This window comes from Dioscorea cayenensis, chromosome 5 (assembly GCF_009730915.1).
Source record: "Dioscorea cayenensis subsp. rotundata cultivar TDr96_F1 chromosome 5, TDr96_F1_v2_PseudoChromosome.rev07_lg8_w22 25.fasta, whole genome shotgun sequence".
Classification (NCBI taxonomy): domain Eukaryota; kingdom Viridiplantae; phylum Streptophyta; class Magnoliopsida; order Dioscoreales; family Dioscoreaceae; genus Dioscorea; species Dioscorea cayenensis.
The window spans coordinates 20728152-20751800 of NC_052475.1; the positions used below are offsets into that span (position 1 = coordinate 20728152).

Below are 23649 nucleotides of genomic sequence, written 5' to 3' on the forward strand. Positions count from 1 at the left end.
GTCAACAACAAATATCAAGGTGATTATGAGATATACATCTCAAGATGGCAATAAGGTATGATACATATCAAGGCGGGCAATGAGGCATGCAACGTTATGATGAGGCATAGGCAGTGACAACACTATAATATATATAAGTTATATCTCCATATATAAATGATGTAATATATATATATATATATAATAAATAAAATAAATAATTCGTAATGTTCTTGTCTTTACTTGTACTCGAGCTCTTAATCAGAGGTTTCTAAGATTTTAATATGGGGTAATTAATAATAGAGGCTTGCATCTATTAGGAATGGAAGAATACACAAAAACAAAATAAACAAAATAAATTACATTTGTGATTCGATATATATTGACTGGTGTCTCTTCACCGACACGACGCTAAGGCGCGTATTTGCTATCCCACAAAGCATTACAGATAGTGGAATTGTCATTACTGACAACTAGAGGGAGATTGTTTTCTTGAAGGACATGCTAAACAATAGTGGAGGAAGGTTGACTGAGTCCACAATGCCATAGGTCTTGAGAAACCTTAACACTTGTGAGAGCTTTCTTATTCAAGGCATTGCTGAATGGCACCAAAGGATATAATCCTCCTTTACATTTGCCTTGAAAGAGAAGTTTCTTCGTGATTCAATCCTTTATAAGAAAACAGGTAGGATGAAATTCAAAGAAAACATTATTGTTTGTTGAAAAATGATGAATAGATAGCAAGTTTCTAGTAATGTTGGGAACATGTAGAATATTGGACATTTTTAGAAATCGAGAAGTAGTAGAAATATGAGAGTGACCAGTGTGAAGAATAGGCAAACCCGATCAGTTTGCCACCTGGACTTGATCCTTCCCATGGCATTTCTCCTGAATTGACAGCTTGTCAAGGTCACCGATGATGTGGTCGATTGCTCCAGAATCTGTGTACCAGTTTGAGTCAATGGCATATGAGGGGTGTTGCCACCATTGCAGCTGCATGAGTGTCTTCAGCTTAGTATGAATGATTAAATTTGTGAAAGCACTTCAATGCGACATGACCAATTTTGCCACAAACTTGTCAGGTTGGGCTACTTGTGTTCTGAGGTGAGTTGGAGTTATTCCCTGAGGCTGGTCTACCACAAACTTGTCAGGCTGGCCTTCATCTTCTTGTAGCATTGTGGCCTCCATGATTACCGCATATCACATCATTGGCAGATGACCCCAGTGTTTGAAAAGCATTGCTATTGTGCTCCTTGAGCAGTCCAAAGCTCAACATGTGTGCATAAAGATCAGCGAATGATATGGGATCGAATCTTGTAATGATCAATGTAACCAACGCATCATAATCTAAATCTAGACCAGCAAGCATGTATGAAACAATCTCTTATTCTCTTAGTTGTTGTCCTATAACCTACAAAGTGTTTGTAAGGTTCTTGACTTCATTAAAGTAATCAGTAATAGAAAGATCATTCTTCTTGATGGTGGACAATTGCAATCTAATATGTATTGCTCTTGCTTTGGAACTAGATGCAAACATGTGTTCCAAAGCAATCCAAACATCGGTAGAAGTTGTAAGGAACAACACTTGAGAAAGCACCTCTTCTGATAAGGAGGACGGAGGGTGTTCATAACCAATTGATCTTGTTACAACCATTGGTGATACGCCGGGTTTGGTACTTGTGTTGCGCCAGAGGTTGTGGTTTCAGTGATCATTGCTGCAGGACAAACAATCGAGCCATCAACATATCCAAGAAGGCATTGACTTCGCAGATATTGCATGAACTGGGCCTTCCACAGCAAATAGTTGTTGTGCGTCAATTTGACGTTGTTGAGGTGACTGAAGTTGGGAATAGGGAGTAGGCCGGGCAGAGAAATAGAAGAGGTGTTGGTCATGGAGGTGGAGATAGACATGGTTGATGTGGTGCAACCAAGCTCTGGCACCGTGACAGAATAAGTAGAAGAAGAAGAATATGGAGCAATCTTGTACACACCTTAAGTTGCAGGTGATGTGCTATTTATATTGCCAAACAAGGCTGAAATGGTTAACCTGAAATTACAGATCATGTGACAACGTGCAAGCCATCCACTATATGCTAGATCCTAAAGACCAGGACTTACAACCATATTACAAAGACTTGGTTATTTCACAAACAGGTGAAGAACAAGCTTTCAGCAAAACAATAACTCAAACACGACACATGGATTCCATATACCACCCAAAAACTGGGAAAAAAAACACAATCTTTTACACCATAACAAATCATTATTTGGGCATCAAAGTTCCCATCCAAATTTTTCATTAATTCACTGATTCATCTCAATATCACAACCCATATATCATGCAAAATAACTCTTTATTCAACTCACTTTACTCATTCAAGAAAATAATCAAACAAAACAAAAATATTTTAAAAAAACATTGAGCAAAACTACCGCCTAATAATCAAGAAAACAAGGAATCAGGTGACTCACGGTGGACAGCGAATAGCAACTAAGCTTGCAAAGGAAGCAACCATGCATTGTTCACATCTGTTAGCTTATCTCTAACTCTAGAGTGATCATCGAAGGGCAATGTACCGCCGGAGTGCTAATCGAAGGGCTCAATTCCGTTAATGATGACAGAGAAGATGTTGCTAGGGTTCACAGTGGAGATGGGAAAAAGAGAGGCAATGTAACCAAATGAATTTTTCTTTAAAGTTTAAACCTAAAAGATACATGTTAACGGATCCGGATCTGTTTGATTAACATATCTAGATCCATGTGAACACAAACGGATCTTGGCTCCGTTTGTGTTATACAAACGAATATTTACTTCGTCAAACGGATCCTTATGCTATACAAATGGATCCAAGATCCATTTGGGAAATTGCAATTTAATAATAATATTATTATATATAGTTTATAATATATATTTATATATACATTTTAATTTTTTAAATTCATTCCATCAAAAATAAATAATATATTTAATAATTTTATATATGCAAGTCATTTGAAAATTTACCAAATAATTTTAATATAAAAAGATAAATTTACAAAAGCATAATTATAGCATACATGACTAGATTTAATTTTAAATCTAATTTAAAGTTCTTTAATGAATTTTCTAAATACATTTTCTTTTAATTTTAAAACATAAATTAGAATTGAGTTTAGAAATAGAAAAAAATGGGTTTAAAATAAATTGGTAGTCTTTACATATTTTGTTTTCAAAATTCATTCTATCAAAAAAAGAATTAATATATTGTATAAATTTTAAATATTTTAAATTTATTATTAATAATTATAAATTAATATCTCATGAGTATATTTAAGAAAATTTGTAATTACTAAAATTTATTCCAAAAATAATTTACAAAACAGATCCAGATAGAATCGGATATGTTTGTAATTTACAAACGATCCGTTTGTAACATTGCAAACGATTCGTTGTTATATATACCAACGGATTTTGGTATCGGTTTGTAATTTTTATTTATATATATATTTTATTTTAAAAAAATTATTTTTATCTTTAAACAATCAATACATTTAGAAAATTTAAATATTGTAAATTTTTTAAGTTATCTATTTTAAAGAAAATTATTGGTCTTGAGCTATTAAAAAAATCCCAAATAATTTTTATCCTAAAAAATAAAAAGAGTTAATAATCGATAACAATTATATCAAAAAAGGAGTTAATATATACTTTATAAAAAAACTATTTAAAAATTATTTTTTCATGAATACAATTAAGAAAATTTATAACTACTTAAATTGATTCACCAAACAAAAATGTTTTAAAAAAATATAATCAAAATTTTAAAAATATTGATCTAATATTTATTAAATCCTAATCTTATCAATAAGTATCTTTATAATATATTTTTTTAAGAAATATGATAAATATATATAAAGGTTATTTATCATTTGTCTAAATTATCTTAAACAAAATTTTTGTAATAAAATATAAATTTAGCAACGGAATCTTCTTTCGTGGCTAATATTAGAAAATCCGTTGGAATATTTTATCTTAAAATAGAAACGGAATCACTTGTCCATTCGTCCATATAAATGAATATTTTATCTTAAACCTAAACCTGCTCAAAATGAAAAACATTGTAAAACAACAATTTCTTAAAAAAAAAGTCATAGCCCACAAAAATGATTGATCGTGGAGCATAAATAATTTGAATGTGAGATCACAAACATGAATAATTGCAAAATACGAGTTTACTTAGGGACTTAAATGCAATTTCTTAGTTTAGTGTTTATTTCAATTCATCTTTTTCACAGGGTTTTATATGTAAAACTTGTGACATGTTTCTTAGAACCTTCTACCGCCCTATGCTCATCTACTCTGCCCTCGCGTTGGAGTTCCTTCGAATCAGTGTTCCTCATTCCCGCCCCCAACTCCATCGAAACCCTCGATTTCTCGCCGGAGATCGACGAGAAGAGAAGGAGAAGCTCAACAATGAGCCGCTACGATGGACGGCCTGGTGACCCCGGTTCCTACCGTGACCGGAGAAGGTACAGGCGCTAAACCCTAACCCTATCTCCATTCAATGCCCTGCGATGTATTCACCTCCGTTTGCTGCTATTGCTATGAGTTTCAGTGATGTGAGCTTCGGCGGTGGAGCTTCGAGGGCGTTTGAGTCCTCGGGCAGGAGGGACGCTGATGGCGGCGGTGGAGCCGACCTTGCTGGTTTGACACCATTTGAGAAGAATTTCTATGTGGAGTCGCCTTCGGTGGCGGCTATGACTGAGGATGATGTCGAGGCGTACCGCCGAAAGAGGGAGATTACCGTGGAAGGCAAGGATGTGCCCAAGCCCGTTAGGGATTTTCGTGATGTAGGGTTTTCCAGGTACGTTCTCTTTAGGCTCGTTTATTGAATTCTTATTGGTTTGTTAGTGATTTTTCAATGCTTAGACTGGTTAAAACATCTAAAAATGATGTAGTATCAAATTTGGGAGGTGTAGATTTACATGTCAAATTGAAATTTTTATAGTTCTTGTTAAGTTTAGAGATTGAAAACTTTGAGTTTTGGTGTTGAGGTGTAACAATCAGCTAATGACGTACTGACTGAGAGCTTACCTTGCTGTGTGATTTCATAAAGGAATTGACTTATGATCATGAGTTAGAAGATCTGTTTACATGTATCTGTGATGCATTTGTACTTTGAATGGAAATGACAAACTTTATAGGGAAGTTTTGAGCTTTATATTGTGTACATTACTATTGTGATTTTATGATGATAGCGGAGGAAATGTGAAAGGTTTTGGATCTATCTGGAAAGAGTAAAACTTAGGTTAGTTATCTGCTGAGTAAGGATTTGGATCTGAAGCATTTCTTGTACTCTCTCATGTCAATCAAGATTTACCAAGCCTTTGGAATGCAATAAAAAAAAAGGTATACACATTGAAATATATTGATGATAAATTGGGGAATAGTATGTTGACTGGATTAAAATTGTTTGTATCATGTGCAAAATGAAGTTTACAAATCTAGAATAGTTATGCAGTGTATACCTTAATTCTATGTGTGCTCTAGTGCAAAATTTTAGGGTACTTAATTGAAGGTGGCATGTCCTCTTTACCGCCAAAACATCCTAAGAATCAGCGTAATTTGATTTGAAAGAGTTGGTGGATAATGATTTTCTAAATGAGCATATGTGTGGAATTGACATTCTAGGATTTTTTCAAAGAATTTATGTGCTTTTTTTGCATCTTTTTTTGTTCAGTTTTTCACATTGAATCAAATTTCTCATCTGTCCAAGTAAATGTTTCTTAAAATCTTCTGATTAGTGTTTTTTTAAATAATATATTTCTTAGTATGTCAATTTGTCTCATAACCATGTTAAGTCCTGTGCTATTTATAGTCCCTGAAATTTTGGTTCAACTTATTGTAAGAAGTCTATATTTATTCTTTGGATCTCCATTGATTGTTTCCTATATATTACTGAACTCATGGGAATTCACTATTCTTTTGAGCAATATTCATCCTCGGAAGTTATTTATATTTCTTGCAGAGTATGTTATGCAAGAAGTTACTAAAGCTGGCTTTGTGGAGCCTACTCCTATTCAAGCCCAAGGATGGCCTATGGCTCTGAAAGGTCGTGATCTTATTGGTATTGCTGAAACAGGATCAGGGAAAACCCTTGCCTATTTGCTACCTGCTATTGTTCATGTTAATGCACAGCCAATTTTAGGTGCAATTCTGAAACTGTTTTGTTGAATACATTGTTTTTCAGAAAACATTTTGGTGTATATATATTTAAGAATGGGCCAATGCCCATTTATTAAAGCTTTATTTACTTATTTCTTTTAAGCTCCTGGGGATGGACCAATTGTTTTGGTATTGGCTCCTACTCGTGAACTTGCTGTTCAGATACAACAAGAGGCAACTAAGTTTGGGGCTTCATCAAAAATAAAGAACACCTGTATATATGGTGGAGTTCCAAAAGGACCACAAGTTCGTGATCTCCAGAAAGGTTGGTGATGATCATCTTGTTGTTTTTTAAATTAGATTTTGACGTGTGAATATTTAAACTGGTGAGTTAAAGATCAATTAATCTCTTTTAATACTTTATCCAGAATGCTTGATGGACTCATTTGAATTTGTTTGTATATAATGTTCTCTACTGTGAATTGTATGAACATGGTGTAGGAATTGCATCATAATGTAGGATGCAACACTTTGCGGGGGTGGGATCTATAACTCTGATCTGAGTATATTGGTTAAAGCTTAGTCTGTATCTAATATTGGTTATACTAAATCATTATTAAAAACTTCGACTGAACATATTGGCATGTCCTTGTTAATGCTTTAAATCAGGTGTTGAAATAGTCATTGCCACACCGGGTCGGCTAATTGATATGTTAGAATCACATCATACAAATTTGAGGAGAGTAACATACCTTGTTCTAGATGAGGCAGATCGGATGCTAGACATGGGTTTTGAGCCTCAAATTAGGAAAATTGTTTCACAGGTACACTGCTTGTTCCTCTACACCTGTATCTATTATATGATGATTTGCTTTGAGTCCTTTCTTCTGTTATCTAAGTTGATTATACATCATGTAGTCTCATATGTCTGCTGCGTTTTATATAACCATATGACTTGTTAGATATCAAGATCATCACTGGGCAATTTGTTTCTATAGTTTGATATTCTTGCCCTTATTATGTTTCTCAATCATTTGACATAAATATTGTATTTTATGATGCTTAAAGATTTATGTTCTTACCAATTCATATGTTTATGCCCCCCTCTCTCTCTCTCTCTCTCTCTCTAAGCTTGTTTAAGAATTTGTTGTGATATTTTTTTTGCTGATTTATTTACTATGTCGGTTCTCTTGTACCCTATGAGTCATTGAAGTTTTTGTTGTGTGGTTGTTAATATGAGTACTGGTCCACTATCCAGTATTCACTTTACAAGTTTCCTGCCATTTGGTTATGAGCCACCTCTACTGTATTACATTTATGTGGGGAACTTTTGGGGTGTCTTATGGTGTAACCTATAAAGTAGGTGCCATCAGAAGATGCTTATTCAAATATTTTTCAGTTTGGTTTGTGAATCTTATGCTAGGAAAGAAATTGGATCTGCTGAATACAAACTTGAGTCTCGTTATTAGTTTGCTTTAGTGGAGTTGCCAGAATATTTATAGAATTCGGAAATTTCAAGTTATTCTATTTGCAGTTATTGAAAGATTTATGGCAATCAAATCTTATGTAAACTTCTCATTTGGCTATTTTATTCATGTAGATTCGCTCAGATCGTCAAACTCTTTATTGGAGTGCTACTTGGCCCAAGGAGGTTGAACAACTTGCAAGGCAATTCCTCTACAACCCATATAAGGTAAGAGTCATAGCTATGCTACTAGTGCAACCGTGCAAATGAGCTTGTTGTTGCGTCCTCTAGGACAACTAATAGAATTGCTTCATCATGGCAGGTGATTATTGGTTCTGTAGACTTGAAAGCCAATCATGCGATTCAGCAGCGTGTAGAGATTGTATCTGAAAATCAGAAATATAACAAGTATGATATCCTATATTTTGATGATTTGTTTTAGACTATGTGAACTTTCATCTCAAGTGTTTTTATTCTTTGTCAGATTGGTGAAGCTACTTGAAGATATTATGGATGGTAGCAGGATCCTCATATTTATGGACACCAAGAAAGGGTGTGACCAGACCACTAGACAGCTAAGGATGGATGGCTGGCCTGCTTTGTCGATTCATGGTGATAAGAGCCAAGCAGAAAGGGACTGGGTTCTCTCTGAATTCAAAGCAGGGAAGAGTCCTATAATGACTGCCACGGATGTTGCTGCTCGTGGTTTAGGTGATGTACTGAGTTCTTCTGAATCTCTTCAAAGTGTTGTCAAGAACTACTGCTGGCTGTTTTTTAAGCTTTTCCCCTGAATGTTTGCAGACGTGAAGGATGTCAAATATGTGATCAACTATGATTTTCCAGGATCCTTGGAGGATTATGTCCATCGCATTGGTCGGACAGGTAGAGCAGGGGCAAAGGGAACTGCATATACATTCTTTACTGCAGCTAATGCAAGATTTGCCAAAGATCTAATACATATATTGGAAGAAGCTGGGCAGAAAGTCCCTCCAGAACTTGCTGCAATGGGCCATGGCCCCCCACCTCCGCCTCCAGGTAAATGTTTCTGACTTTGTTGCTGGTATCATTGATGCATATTCGTATTCTGTTTAAGAGTTCTGTCATCTAATCAATGCTTACTACACCTTTACTTTGGGTTTATCTCATCAAAACCAAGTAGTCCACTTCCTTAACTATTGTTCCACTAGCAGTTGTTTGCTCAGTGACTAATTTTGAATTTAAACTAGGAATAATACTTTAGGCAATTTTACATGCAAACTAGTTGGATGGAGCAATTTTTTTATTGTTTGGTAAGGATGTAAACTATCAATTTTGTATCACTGATTTGTTGAACAGCACATGGAGGATTTCGGGACCGTGGAAAGGGTTTTGGCGGAGGCCGTTCATGGAGCTGATAATTCTGTCCATTGAGAGAAATGCTCTGATTCGTCAATGGAATGTGATCAATTGTTTTCGGCCATTAAAGCCATACGTATTTTGGCAGTTGAAGGTTATACATATAGTAACCTTGTTGTTACCAAACTCTTGCTTGGTGTATGGTAAGCTGGCAACTGATAAATTTGTTGATGTTGCAGAAGCCTGTTGAGCCAATCAGTGACCTTGCATGTTAGGATGTAAAGTTAATATAAGAACATAATTGAAGAAAATGAGAGAAGCATCCTCATCTTAATTTCTTGTATTTTTATTTTATTTTTTGTTGTTGGTTGTGAAACAGCTAACTTTTGACAAGAAATGTTAATGGACTTTTTTTAAAGTTTTTGTGGTTTCCACTCCATTTTTCATCTCTCTATTTTATAGTTTTGGACTTTCAATTTCACCTATTACCATTGGTTTTTTTTTTACCAAAAAGGGTAAAGTTATTCTCTAAAATACCCATATCTCAAATGAGAAGAGTGTTGGGATATTTGATAAGATTTAAAAGATTGCTTCTGCTGTAATTTCTTTATTTATTTGTTCATGGATTTATGCTATTCATTTTCTGGAAATTTTTAACCAGTGCTTTATTCTTGAGCTTGCTTTCAGATTAGTGGTCCAATTCTGAAGGTATCAGGGCGCAAACTTCAAAAATGCAGAGTGTTTGTGGTCCTTAGTGAATTCAACAAAATTAGTCCTTTATGGTTAAAAAAATAATAATTTATTTTCATGTATTTAATTATCATTTGTGTGTAATATTCCCAAACAATTGTGTTGAGCTTCACCAATTTAGATGGGAATAATAGAATGGGCTTTTATTAAAGATTTTGTTTCAGAAAGAAAGGAATCAAATGAAGATGATAACTAGAAAAATACAAGATGTTATTTCATTTTTCTCCCAATTTCTGAGTTGAGGGTTTCATTTTATGGTTTGTATATATTCATTAATAAATAATAAATAATTAATGGGAAAAATATAATTTTCTTTTTCATCTTTTTTTTTTAAAAAAATTATTGATTCAGCAAATTCAGATTTCTATCATGTGGTTGTTCATCTGATGATTTATATGAGATCCATATGCTAAAAGTTGTGTGATTTGGAAGCAGTATAATTTGAGATGGAGTTTTTATTGATTAAGAATAACATGGGATTAATCTTCCAATGCCACATGGCTCTTTTTCTTGTTAATTTGGATTTTGGATAAAGGAACAAATGAAATAAATAGTATTTGTAAGAATGAAGCTCATGAATATTGCAATTTGAATAAATAAATAAATAATAAAAGTTTTCAGTGCCAGTGTTGCATTCAGTAGTTTAAATAATTATTTTCAGAATAATAAAATAGTTTAATTTATTTAAAACAATTGGATATAAGTAAGATATTCAGCTTTATAACATTATTATTATTATTGTCGGTTTTGTTTATAATTTATTTCTTAATTATACCCTGCTTAAAAATTCTAAAACTCCTAAAATTCTCATGGATGATATTAAAAAAAAAAGAAAAAAAGAATCTCATCATTTTCACTGTGCTTTTTTAAAAATCTTTTTATATAGATCCCAATATTTCAAGTATTCGTATGGAATTGCCCGTTGAAAGTATTAATAATTATTTTTTAACATTAACATTATTTTTATTACAAACAAAAATTAAGTTTTTGAAAATTAAAAAAAAAATGACCCCCCATAAAAAAAAGAGATTATATAAGTGAAAACATTTTGAACTACCATCATCACAATGGCTGAGCAGTAAGACATTTGACTTCCATACAAGACGTTGAAGGTTCAACTCTTTTCCAATATATGGTTAAGATGTAAATAAAATATATATAATAACTTGTCTATATTTTTTTTTAAAAAAAATCTAAATTAATATTTTTAAAAAAACTATTTAAACAAAGAGAAATTTTCAAACACAATCTCAAACTAATGAGTTTCAATACTGTCATCCAGAGATTCAACAAGGACCACTTGAGTAGAGAGATTCACAAATTGGGAGCCCAAGATGTGATCATATGTGGTTGCCCATTGGATAAAACTAACACTTTGTTTGTGTAGCTTATCCAAAAATAAAAATAAAAATAAAAATAAATAAATAAAACTTGATGGAATTTATGAGCCAAAACTTGGTTGCCTCGTGTCAATCCTAGTGCCAACCCATTTCACATCTATTTGAGAGACTAATACCTTATAATATACACTCTTTGTCACAAGGGGCTAAAAAATAATCTCTCTCTCTTGAGAGGAGTTTGGTTGGTACAAGACTTCCATTTCCCAATTATAGGACGCCTGAGAGTCCTTGCATGCATGACTTTTTTTTTATATCATTTTAATCTGATTTAAGTTAAAGTTTATGTATCTTTTATACCTTATTCTTTTAAAAATAATCTACCAATTAGATGTCAAAAAAACAAAAAAACATTATCTCAATTTTGATTTCATAACTCTAATCTTCCCTTCATATTGTATAATGCTTAGAATATTTAGGTTATAATTGGGAACAGTAATGAAAAGCATACCAAAAAGCAAAAAGGAGAAATTAATGAACAATTCACAGCATGATAAAACAAGACTTCAATTTCTCATCTTATTCTTCTCACACATTTCTCAAACACAACATCTCATGAATCACACCCAAAAATACCTCAAAATCAACCACAAATAAGGCCATAAGAGAGAGCCATTAACAGTATAGCTGCATCCCTTTCATCTGGAGGGAGAACTGAATACAAAGATAAGCTCTTACTCAACTCAAACCAATGCTTCTTCTTATCATTCTCTTGAGAGCTTAAAATTTTGCACCTTTTCTTGAATGGCATACTTTGATCAACATTTGATCCCTTTTGTTTCTTCACCTTCTTCAAAGTGTCGGTCGGGATAATTCCGGTGTCTCCAGCCACCGCCGCCGCTGCCATTGCTCTTCTCGCCTTTCGCTGCCGTATTCCACATGCATTGCATAAGGACTGCACCATGAAATATATATATATATATATATACAAAGCTTCATCAAAAGATAGAGTCCTTATAAATGAGTTCTTAGGATATATATATATATATATATATAGAGGGAGAAGAATTAAGAGACCTTAGGACCTTGAGGACCGCTTCTCCACAAAGGAGTCTTTGTAGTGTTACAATCTGAGCAAACTCTGATGAAAGTGTTACAACCAGAGGGAGAATTGCGGATACTCTCTTGATTAGTCATTTTCCTCATTAATCTCATCGTTGAAGACATCCACTTTGTTGATTTATTTGTATCCTCTTCATGATCTCTTGAACACTGATCATCACATGTATTGTTTTGATGTGTTTGTAGGTCATCTTTCTTCTGCAAAGATTTCATGTTATATTTCCTAATTTCTATCACACACACACACACACACACACACACACACAGTTGTGGAGATATATATCTTTATAACCCTTACCTTTTGTTGGTGATGATCATGCTGATGATCAGGGTTGGTATGATCACTACCACTTGCTGCTTGATCTTGTAAGGTTTTGAAGAAGATGGTGCATGGGAATGAAGTGGTCCTTGGGTTGAAGAGATGATGATCACTTTGGTTATCTTGATTTAGCTTTGTAGGAGAGATAGGAGTAGTCATGAGAAATAGTTGGAGGGCAAAGAACAATGGAGATGGAGAACACAAGGAAAAATAGATGAGAGAGAGAAAGAGACAGAGAGACAGTGTGTTGTGAATGGAATCAATGACCAATTGGAGAGGGAGAGAACATGTGTTGTTTGGAGAGCCATGTACCAATTGGTCTCTTTTATGAAGCAAAAGGTGAACAACAAAAGAGGATGTTTAGATTTGAGAGTTCCTTGTTACTAGAAAGGGCTATCTAACATCATCATCATCACCACCATAATAATATAATAATAATAATAATAGAAATGTAGAACAAGGATTTGGTTAGAAGCAATTGTTAGATATCCTCTATTTACGGGATAAATGCATGAAAAGTGATCAGAGAAAGTTTTATGTGAAACTAAAATTAAAAAAATTATGGTTAATATTGAGTTAGCCCATGGTTAAGGCATTCATTTACAGTTTAATAATTCCATGGACACCGTTTCTTGGTAATTACGATGGAACTAAGATGCGACTCATCCTCACCGGTTAAATTGTTTCAATTTAGTGATTTTTAAAACAAAAGATAGTCATCTTTAAGTGTAATTATCACCCAATCCATGTATTATATAATAAATAAATAAAATTAAAATTTATAAATCCATGGTTAAGAATGAGGCATGCCTTGGTTGTGTAGTAGGAAGTAGGAACCATAAAATCGAGCCCACTAGATTAATTTTCTCTTTTTCTATATGAGGGGTCAGAGATCCCTCCAATGCATAATGAATAGGGTTTTTTGTGCATGGACAATGTCGGTCCTCCATGTATATGTTGAGAGCGCGTAATATATTCATGACAGACTCATGCTTCTTACAATGCCTTGTCCACTTTGTAAAAAAAAATGATAATAATAATAAAATAAAAAACATGTTTGATAAAAAAAAAAATTGGCGCTATCACTCTAGGAACATAGAGAGGAAAAAACAATATATTTACATAAACAAATGATATTATAACACAACCTACATTGTAACTGATCTTGGAGTAACCAAACACTGACTAGACCTTTGACTTTGAGGCTCTTTTGGTCTGCACTGTAGTTCTTCTCTCCCCAATGTATTAATGTCCTAGCTAGATGTTTTTAAGTATTTTCCACTCTTTAGTGGAACCGTTTTCCTACTTTATTTTTTTATTTTTATTTTATTTTATTTTATTTTTTTTTGTAATTTTCACTATCTTCTTGCGTCTATCTGTTTCTATATCTTTATTTTAACCGAAAGTAGTTTGTTCATTTTTTTAAAAATATATATATCATTAATATACAAAATATATTCCACTTAAATATCAAAATAAAGATAAGCACACCAAAATATGTATATAAATAAGTGAAATATTTATCATGTGTAATAAAGTGCACTACACTCATCCCTGAATTAAAAGTAATTAAAGAAAAGGATTGTAATATTCGTAAGTTGCAAGTAAGCTAATGCTCCCTCAATTCCTTTTTATTAGTCAATTTTACTCAATTTATGCCGATTAAGAAAAAAATTGGTTGAAGTTAGTAGGTAACAAAAAATTTATAAAAATTATATTAACTTTTCAATATTACCTTTATTTAAAATATATTTTAAAAATTTATAGTTAAATATAATTTATTGAAAGTTGTAAATATACATGTAAATTTAGAAAAACAATATTTAATATTACATAAAATTTTTAAATGAACAAGTAAAAAAACAAAGAAAAGCTCCAAAATTTGATTAAAAAAAAACGGAGAAAGTAACTAATAAGCCTTGCAAATGTTCTTGTGAGAGCATATTATTTAAAACTTTTGTCCCTTTAAAGCTGCAAATGCAATGTATATGTCCCTGATGAACTGGTCATGCATGGGATGGCCATGTTGGAGAATAATTTAAAGTTGTTAGATGATATCTTTGTTTGTTATTTAGTTTAATAAATTGTGGAGTCAGTTTGTTTTAGCTTATATAACGAGTGATGTTTTGATATTTGAGCTTTATAGATCTGAGAGGACCTGTGGATGATAGATGGACATGTGGATGATCAAGATAAATTTTGGTCAAAAGGAGAAACCTCAATATTTCAAATGCAAAAGTTTGGGCATCTAAAAAAAAATTGCTTGCAAATTTATGTAGAAGTGGATGAAGCAGAAATTATTTTTCTGAATTAATTGGTGAGAAGTGCACCAAGAAGTTTTTAAAGATATATGTTCTAATAATTGCAAGTTGGTGAGAAGTGCATCATATAGTGAAGAGAAGTGCTTCACGAATATTAGAAGTATGGAGAGAAGTGCTCCATGTTTGAAGTTTCTATATTTTTTTTATTATTTTTTTATTTTTAATGAGTTGCAACTTTGAATTGAGGGAGTGTGTTGGAGAATAATTCGAAGTTGTTAAATAATAACTTTGTTTGTTATTTATAGTTTAGTAAATTGTGGAGTCTTATCAGTTTATTTTAGTCTATATAACTAGTTATGTTTTGATATTTATATAAAGCATTTAGATAATAAAAACTTTATTATTATTATTATTATTATTATTATTTTATATTTCTTCTTTTCTTTAAAAATTCCAACAGGCCATTGGTTGTAAGGATATGATGCATGATTGAGTTTTTCTTTTCTTTTCTTTTCGATAAGAAAAATAAGAATTAAAATTAAAAATTAAACTTCACATAATTTGAGATGCATTTAGTCACCAATCAAGTTAGGTTATTCTACCAAATTTATTTTGACCATTCACACGTAACATTCCAAAATGCCACCGAAACTCTTCTTGGACACCAACCATGTCATGCATGAATATTAGGTTTTTAACTAATATTAATAAGTTACCCACAAATAACTTTTTCTTTTTTGCTTTAACTCATTCGAATTCAGTGAAAGATGAACTAAATACAGAGTTTGGTAGAAGCTGAGAATTCCTGATGAGCTCCACCAAGATTTTTAAATGTATACCTCTACGAAACTTTTCGGTTTTACAGAGAACTCAAATATATATATACATAATTTGTTTTAGCTCACTGCGGTAAAAAAAAATTACATAAAAAAAAAAAAAATAAAAATTACTATTAAAATATTTTTCTAACACAATTAGCTAGTTGTACTTCAAAAATATCTTTTTAATTAAAAAATTGACATTAATTTTAAACTTTTCTTTCCGTTCTCATTTGGCTTCTTTTTGCACTTTTGTTTTTTTAAAAAATATAAAAGACCTTCTATCTTTTTTTTTTTAAACGAAAGTTGTTTTAGCTCACTGTGGTAAAAAAAATAAAAAAAATAAAAAAAATAAAAATTACTATTAAAATATTTTTCTAACATAATTAGCAGATGTACTTCAAAAATATATTTTTAATTAAAAAATTGACATTAATTTTAAAATATCCTTTGCGTACTCATTTGACTTCTTTCTACTCTTTTGTTTTTTTTAAAAAAAATATAAAAGACCTATCTAATTTTTTTTTAGACGAAAGGAATGAGCGCTGTCTCACAAGGGGGCGTCAAAGGATAAAGAAGATACAGTAGTGCACTAATTACTGGTGATTTAACAACCAATAGAGATTAACCATACGGGACAAACTAACACCCAGAATAATTAAGGCCTGCCACATATACCCTAGATGATATATCAATAACCACAACTCCACAATAGTAAATTCTCCCTTTCTTGCAACCCTAGAAGGGCGGAAAATAAGACTCCTTTAACAAAGAACCATGTGAACAGTATATGAACAATACTAATACAATATTTTTATAATATATCTGCATTATGTTTGCACAGTACTACACAGTATTATAGCACAAGGATTTAACCTTACACCACTAACCTATCACTCATGGTGATTTCTGAAGACATAGAGAGACGGAGGCATGAAGACAGAGAAATAGAGGCTGGGGATTTCATATTAGCCTTTCTAAGAAAAAGGAATACACAAAAAGGGTTTTTTATATAGCTAGGTTTACAACTAGGTTTTACAAAAAAAATAAATAGACTAAAATATCCTTATATACCAACATAATAATAATATATGCTAATATATTTTTATATAATAACATAATAATATATGCAAATATCCCCCCTCAAACTCATGATGCGACAACGATAAGCATCGAGAGTTTGTCAGATAAGAAACGGAAGAGCGAAGCCGAGTGTGCTTTTGTAAAAATATCAGCAATTTGGAGAGAAGATGGAATAAATGGCAATGTGATGGTGCCAATCTAGAGATGATGGCGAGTGATATGACAATCAATCTCGATATGCTTGGTGCGCTCATGAAAAACTGAATTACGTGTAATCTAAATAGCACTCTGATTATCACAATGTAGTGGAGTAGGGTAATAAAGAGAGATACCCATCTCAGCAAGCAACCAATGTAGCCAAACAATTTCATAGGTAGTCGAGGCCATGGCACGATACTCAACTTATGTAGAAGATCAAGAGATGACATCTTGTTTCTTGCTCCTCCACTAAATAAGTGAGTCACCGAGAAAAATACAAAATCCAGTAGTCGACTTGCGATCCGTAGGATCACCAGCCCAATCAGCATCAAAGTAAGCATGCAGCTCTAACGATGACGTAGAAGAAAACAAGAGGCTCTGAAATTGAGTGCCCCAAAGATACCTGAGAATACGAAGCACGATAGCCCAATGAACTGTAGTAGGGGCAGTGACAAACTAATTAACCACTTGAATAGCATGTGCAATGTCAGGGCGAGTCACAGTAAGATAAACCAAGCTGACAACAATAGTACGATAAAGACTGGAATCTGCCAAAGGAGTACCATCTCGACAGAGAGTATCTAGCATTAGTTTCAGGGGGAGTATCAAAGGTCCGGCTATCAGTGAGTCAAGCACGCTCAAATAGATCAGCTATATACTTTGATTGAGATAATAGATAGCCTTTCGAGGAATAGGCAACCTCAATTCCCCAAAAATAATGTAGTATACCCAAGTCTTTCATGGCAAAGCAACGTGTTAATTCAGACTTCAAAAAGAGTTAATTCCATCACAATCATCACCAGTAATAATTATGTCACCAACATACAAGGATAATAGAATACGACTTGCCATTGTACACTTGACAAATAACACCGAATCATGGTGACTAAGATGAAAGCCAAGTGAAGTGATCACAGTGGAAAACTTCTCAAACCAGGCACGTGGTGCTTGTTTGAGACCATAAAGAGCTTTATGAAACTTGCAAACTTCACCTGACTGATGTGCAACACAAGGAGGAGGCGTCGTATAAACTTCTTTATGAAGATCGACATTCAAGAAAGCATTCTTGGCATCCATCTGATATATTCTCCATCGGCAAATGGAAGTAACAGCAATCAGAGTACGAACAGTCGCCATTTTGGCAACAGGAGCAAAAGTTTCTTCATAGTCCATGCCATACTCTTGGGAGTAGCCTTTAGCAACAAGTTGGGCCTTGTACCATTCAATGGATCCGTCTGATTTGGTTTTAATCTTGTACACCCAACGAAAACCAATGGCATGTTTTCTGGGCTGTAGCGGAACTAAATCCCATGTATGAGTCTGGTGTAGAGCCGTAAGTTCCTCAGCCACAGCAGTCTGCCAAAGAGGATCACAAACTGCCTCTTTGTAGGATAAAGGCTCAAAAGACGATGAACAGATGCAACAAAAGAAGCAAAGGAGGCAGAATAGGATGAATACTCAAAGTCAGGTAGTTTATTGGACTTACGGAGACAAGTGGACTGATGTAGAGGAGGATTAACCGTAATCTCATCCGGCAACTTGGTGGTCGTAGGAGCATGGATATGAGAGGTGGATGTCTCATGAACCAAAGTATCGACAGAGCTTCAGTGGGGTCGGTATCGAAGGGATCAATACGAACAAGATCTGATTATGTCATATGATGTAAACTAGCACGAACAGAAAAGAAAGGGTATATGCTCTAAAAACACAACATGACGCAAGACATACAATTTTTGACTAACTGGATCAAAACAACGATATCCCTTTTGACCAACACCATAACCCAAAAAGACACACAAAGCAGACCGAGGAGACAATTTACTACGTTCAACATGAGGTCGTAGAACAAAACAAGTACAACCAAAGATGCACAACGAGGATTAATCAGGTGAAATGACCATACAACTTCTCAAAAGGAGACAAACCTGAATTATAAGAGATTGGAATTCTGTTGATCACATGAGCAGCGGTAAGGGCCGCTTCACCCGAAAACGCACTAGGAACCTCGGCTGACAACAAGAGAACAAGTTGTTTCGACCAGATGGCGATGTTTCTTTTCGGTAACACTGTTTTGTTAAGGAGTGTCTGTACACGAGGTTTGGTGGATAGTCCCATCACAAGCAAGTAATTGAGAAAATTCATTAGAAGTGTATTCACCCCCCCAAATCACACCGAAAGCACTTAATGACAAATGAGTGTTGGGTCTTCACAAGGGCTCGAATGTTACTGAATATGGTAAGAAAATTAGACTTATGTTTCATAAGATAAACCCAAGTATAATGAGTGAAATCATCAATAAACGAAACATAATATCTAGAACCCCCTTTGGTGAGTACCGGAGAGGGTCCCCATACATCAGAATCCACAAGATCAAACGGTGCAAGGGAAAGAGAAATACTTTGATAAAAAGGCAAGGCTGAAAATTTAGCCAATTTACAACCACTACAATCAGAAATATCATGACTGTCCAAATGACCTAAAGCTCTAGTAGAAGCTAAAAACTTTAAATGAGACACAAAAACATGACCCAAACGAGAATGCCAAAGATAAAAATCAGAGGGCAAACGACTCAAACGAAAAGACGACAAATCCACATTGGAGGCAGCAACATCTGATACTTTGAGCTCATCCAATACATAGAGTCCATCATCCCTATGGCTTGCCTCAATCACCCTCTGAGAGCGCGGGTCATGAACACAACAATTGGTAGAAGTGAAAAGAATTGAGAGACCAGAATCACATAATTGACCAACATATGCAAAATTTAAAGTTAGACTAGAAATATGGTATACATCTGAGAGAGATAAACGGGATGTGCGGACAGAACCAACGCCTGCCAATGGCATTGAGGTATCATCGGCAGTCATGACAGACAAAGATGGGGCAGAATTAACAGACACAAAGGAATCAATATCATGAGACATATGATAAGAAGCTCTTGAATCCAAGATTCATGAATCCAAGATCCATAAGGAAGAGGATGTACATGAGGTACCACATAAAGACAAACCTTTTTGTGAGGAGGCCGACATGGCATGAGGCTGAGAAGCAAGGAATTGCTGAAACTGCTCAAACATATAGGGATCCAAAGAGGGGGCAGCAACTGCATTGTTGGACAGAGGTGGACGATGCATCCATGGAGCAATCTGCGACCGGCGTTGTTGTTGTGGTGGTCATTGTTGTTGTTGTTGTTGTTGACGTTTGCATTTACTCAGCAGTTTTGGACACTGAGCCTTCCAATGACCCTTCTGCTTGCAGAAAACATATTCATCTTGAGAGACTTTAGTAGCTGATCTGTTTTGGTTGCCAGGTGGAGATTGTTGTGGGCCAGCAAAGACAGATGGAGTCATAGGTGTGACAAACCCCTTATCTGACTTAGACTTGAGCCGAATTTCCTCTACTAGCAGTTTATTAACCACTGAATCAACAGATGGAAGAGGAGAATGATGTAGAATTATCCCACGCAATCCTTCGAAATCATTCCAAAGGGCCATCAGAAAACTGTACCAGACACTGTTCTTCTCAGCGAGCAATATACGAGTCAAATCCTCGCAGCGTTATAGACTCAGTGAGAGCCAACTGATCCACGTGATAATCTTCGAATTATCAGCCTCCCATTTGTCAACCAAGGACACATAATCGGTTGCCTTATCATCTGTAGGTTTAACCCGCACACCTGTAACATAGCTCCACATAGATTTTTCACTCAAAAAATTCTTCATAACATAACTCCAATATGTGTAGTTTTTACTATCCAACCGAACACTAATCGACTGAAGCGAATCATCTTTACTAATAGCCATGACAAAAAAGACACAGTATGAAATCCCCAAATCAACCGAAATCGAAAAAAAAACCCTGAATTGACAGGATCCAGTCAAACGAACGTGAGCAAAGACAAATCAGAGAGAAAATTTCTTCAATCAAGCAAAGAGAAGAATCCGTTAGCCTGTCTCTGATAACATGAAGACATAGAGAGACGGAGGCATGAAGACAGAGAAACGGAGGCTAGGGATTTCATATTAGCCTTTCTAAGAAAAAAGAATAGACATAAGGGGTTTTTTATATAGCTAGGTTTACAACTAGGTTTTACAAGAAAAGTAAATAGACTAAAAAAATATCCTTATATACCAATATAATAATAATAATAATATATGCTAATAATTTCCACTGGGCCATCTAAACTTTTTTGCCATGGATATATACTCTTTATATTCTGGCTTTGCTTCTCTTTCCCGGCCCCCTCTCTCTTCATTTGAGAATAACTCATTCTATTCTTAATCTTGCTTTAAGAGACATGATCATTTTACAATTTGGGTTAAAGTCACTGAGATCAAAAGGATTCAACTGACATTAAGGAGTTAATTATAATAACATTGAAGATTTCAAAGAGATATATGTGACTAATTAACAAATAGTCAATGAATTTCATGCACAATCAAAAGATTTCACAGATAATATATATATGCACCAGAAAAAAACCAATATATATATATATATATATAGTATTATTAAAGGCACATATATAACATTACGAGATCCAAGATCCAACATTACAAGACAAAATTCCCAAACACCAACCATGCATGCAAATGATTAAATGAATGTTAAGTTTTCCCATTTCGGCAACAATTTAATTAGCTACAACAACAGCGCTACTCTATCTTTCTACTTGTTAACTTTTGACACTGAAGGAACTTTGAAACTATGAGCAAGAAGAAGGGATATAGAGACAAGGACTTGACTCCAAGAACAGTTAATTATCTTTTTTCTGCATTTACTTTCCAGATTCAAAACAACAGCAAAAGATGATGCGGCCTTTGTTCTTATTTTTATTAAAGATAGAGAGACAAAAGATGATGAGGCCTTAATTTGTTTTTATTTTTATTAAAGAGAGAAAGAGAGAGAGAGAGAGAGACGTGCCAATGGCCCTAGAACTTAAAGGGTCACATACTTCTAAAGAGAAATGCCAAAGAAGAAAAAGAGGCATGCTGGTGCTCAAGGGCACAGCCAAAACTGAGGCATTAATGACTATGATTTTACTGTTTCTTGGTCATGTTTCTTTTATCAAACAGTCAGAGTTCTCATTCACGTGCATGTTCATGTTCATGTCTCTTGTGATCTCTTGACACATGTTCATATGATACATTGCTGCTTGGGAGAAGTACTTAATAAGTCAAACTTATCAAGAAATGATATATCAATCAAAGGTCACGAGGAGGGTGTTAATTTAAATCTTGTTTTTATTTTTATTAATTACAAACAGGATTGGTATATATTTAAACTTTAAATTGTTACAGTCTATGCATGAACATTATTATTAAAACTTGTATTAATCACAATCAGTATTGTAAATATTGATCCAATTTAAAATGAAGTTAATTTTTTTAATAAAAATAATTATATAACGGCCAACACCATCGGTTCTAATTTTTTATAAATTTTTTACCTATTGAAGATAAATTAGAAGTACCGTCAAATATCGTTATTACTCTTTCATGGTCTTTAAAATAGAGATTAACCATCTAATGTTCTATTTAATTCAAATTAATATGATTGAAGGTATATATCTATCTTTTTGCAAATTATTTATGTAATACAGATTGTCTGTGTAAATTAATGTCATACTTTATTAAGTTTTTTAACAAAATATTTTTTTAAATCAACGTAAAATATTTTTAAATTGATTTCAATATTTTGTTACTTTTATTGTTAGATTCTTCAATTTTTATGTGCTATACATATATAGCTATATAAAACTTTGAATTACAGAAATAGATTATAAACGTTTTGCTTTTCAAACTATTATAATCATATAAATAAATATATTCTAAAAATAAATTTATTATAATTTTTTTAACAAGATAGAAAACAACATTAAAAGCTATATGTACATATATATATGATTTCAAGATTTTAAATAAGTGTGTGTGTGTTGAGTAAGATTGCAATATTAAGCAATCATAGATATTTTTCACTAATAATTTTTTGAAGTGTATACTCCAAGTCAATATGAAGGAGTTAAACTGTGTTTTGAAATTATGTTTTGCTAGCTTGATTCTAATTTTCTATTTTATTGAGTGTTTATGATATTGTTATGTTTTGGTCAATGAAATTATTGCTTCTTTATTGTTGCATATAAATATGTTTTTATGAAGTTTAATCAACTAATTAAATATAAGAAAAAAAATTATAAAATACTTTGTAATTAGGTTACAAGAATGGATAGGTACAAGAGTGTACGGGTGGGCATGATCTAGAGAGAGCTAGAGGAAAAGGAATGGACCACGTTGCAAAGCTAGCAGTGTTTTCTAGTGCACACCCACGACCTAAACCAGACACACTTACGAAAGCTATATTTTGTTGGACATGCTCTATGATTGACTGTTAAAAAGCTCATAGTTTCACTTTTTTTATTTTTATTTATTTCTATTAAATATTTATAAATCATATCAAAAACATTAATATACAATTATATGTAATTAATCTTTCTGCACATCTATCCATTTATTTTGGATGAGCCGTAATTCAAATGAGTTTCTTTAGCAAAACACTAGCATTTTACACATAGGTCTAATAATTATGAACCAAAAGATCGTTGACTTATAAATTCACATTTGTTATGCTATATCTCATCTTAATCCCTTCATACAATAATAATTATGTTAATATATCACTTCAAACTAAGGCTTTTTTTTTTAAAAAAAAAATCATGTAAAAGAAACATGAAATTTGGGTGTTTATTCACCAAAATTTATTGTATTTTTATTTATTGTTTCATATCAATTAACTTTCTGACCATTCTTTTACTGTTTTACAAATAGAAAATCATAATTT

At 33.3% G+C, this 23649-nt stretch overlaps 2 protein-coding genes and 1 non-coding gene across 6 annotated transcripts; 1 reads left to right on the forward strand and 2 right to left on the reverse strand.

The window, feature by feature from the left end:
• Positions 1–1239: 1239 nt before the first annotated feature.
• LOC120262687 lies at positions 1240–1379 on the reverse strand. Its single transcript, XR_005536944.1, has one exon. It is a non-coding gene; the product is annotated as a small nucleolar RNA Z247 (small nucleolar RNA).
• A 2909-nt stretch (positions 1380–4288) lies between these two features.
• On the forward strand, positions 4289–9361 carry LOC120261600 (DEAD-box ATP-dependent RNA helicase 20). 3 transcript variants are annotated; one of them, XR_005536622.1, is made up of 11 exons: positions 4290–4488; positions 4575–4823; positions 5988–6167; positions 6288–6449; positions 6794–6948; positions 7725–7817; positions 7912–7997; positions 8074–8300; positions 8391–8624; positions 8925–9078; positions 9164–9361. XR_005536622.1 is itself a non-coding variant. In XM_039269547.1 (10 exons), the coding sequence occupies exons 1-10, from the start codon at positions 4433–4435 to the stop codon at positions 8981–8983; spliced, it is 1503 nt and encodes a 500-aa protein (XP_039125481.1). In that variant the 5' UTR covers positions 4289–4432; the 3' UTR covers positions 8984–9361. The 3 variants fall into 3 exon arrangements, 2 of the variants coding, with proteins under 2 accessions (XP_039125481.1, XP_039125480.1); XM_039269547.1 differs by having other exon boundaries at positions 4289–4488; positions 4575–4827; positions 5990–6167; positions 8925–9361; XM_039269546.1 differs by having other exon boundaries at positions 8925–9361.
• A 2201-nt stretch (positions 9362–11562) lies between these two features.
• Positions 11563–12781, reverse strand: LOC120261893 (GATA transcription factor 21-like). 2 transcript variants are annotated; one of them, XM_039269907.1, is made up of 3 exons: positions 12432–12781; positions 12089–12331; positions 11563–11936 (listed from the first exon to the last, which is right to left on the reverse strand). In XM_039269907.1, exons 1-3 carry the CDS (start codon positions 12609–12611, stop codon positions 11655–11657), a joined length of 705 nt encoding a protein of 234 aa, XP_039125841.1. In that variant the 5' UTR covers positions 12612–12781; the 3' UTR covers positions 11563–11654. The 2 variants fall into 2 exon arrangements, with proteins under 2 accessions (XP_039125841.1, XP_039125840.1); XM_039269906.1 differs by having other exon boundaries at positions 11563–11966; positions 12432–12780.
• Between the last annotated feature and the right edge of the window lie 10868 nt (positions 12782–23649).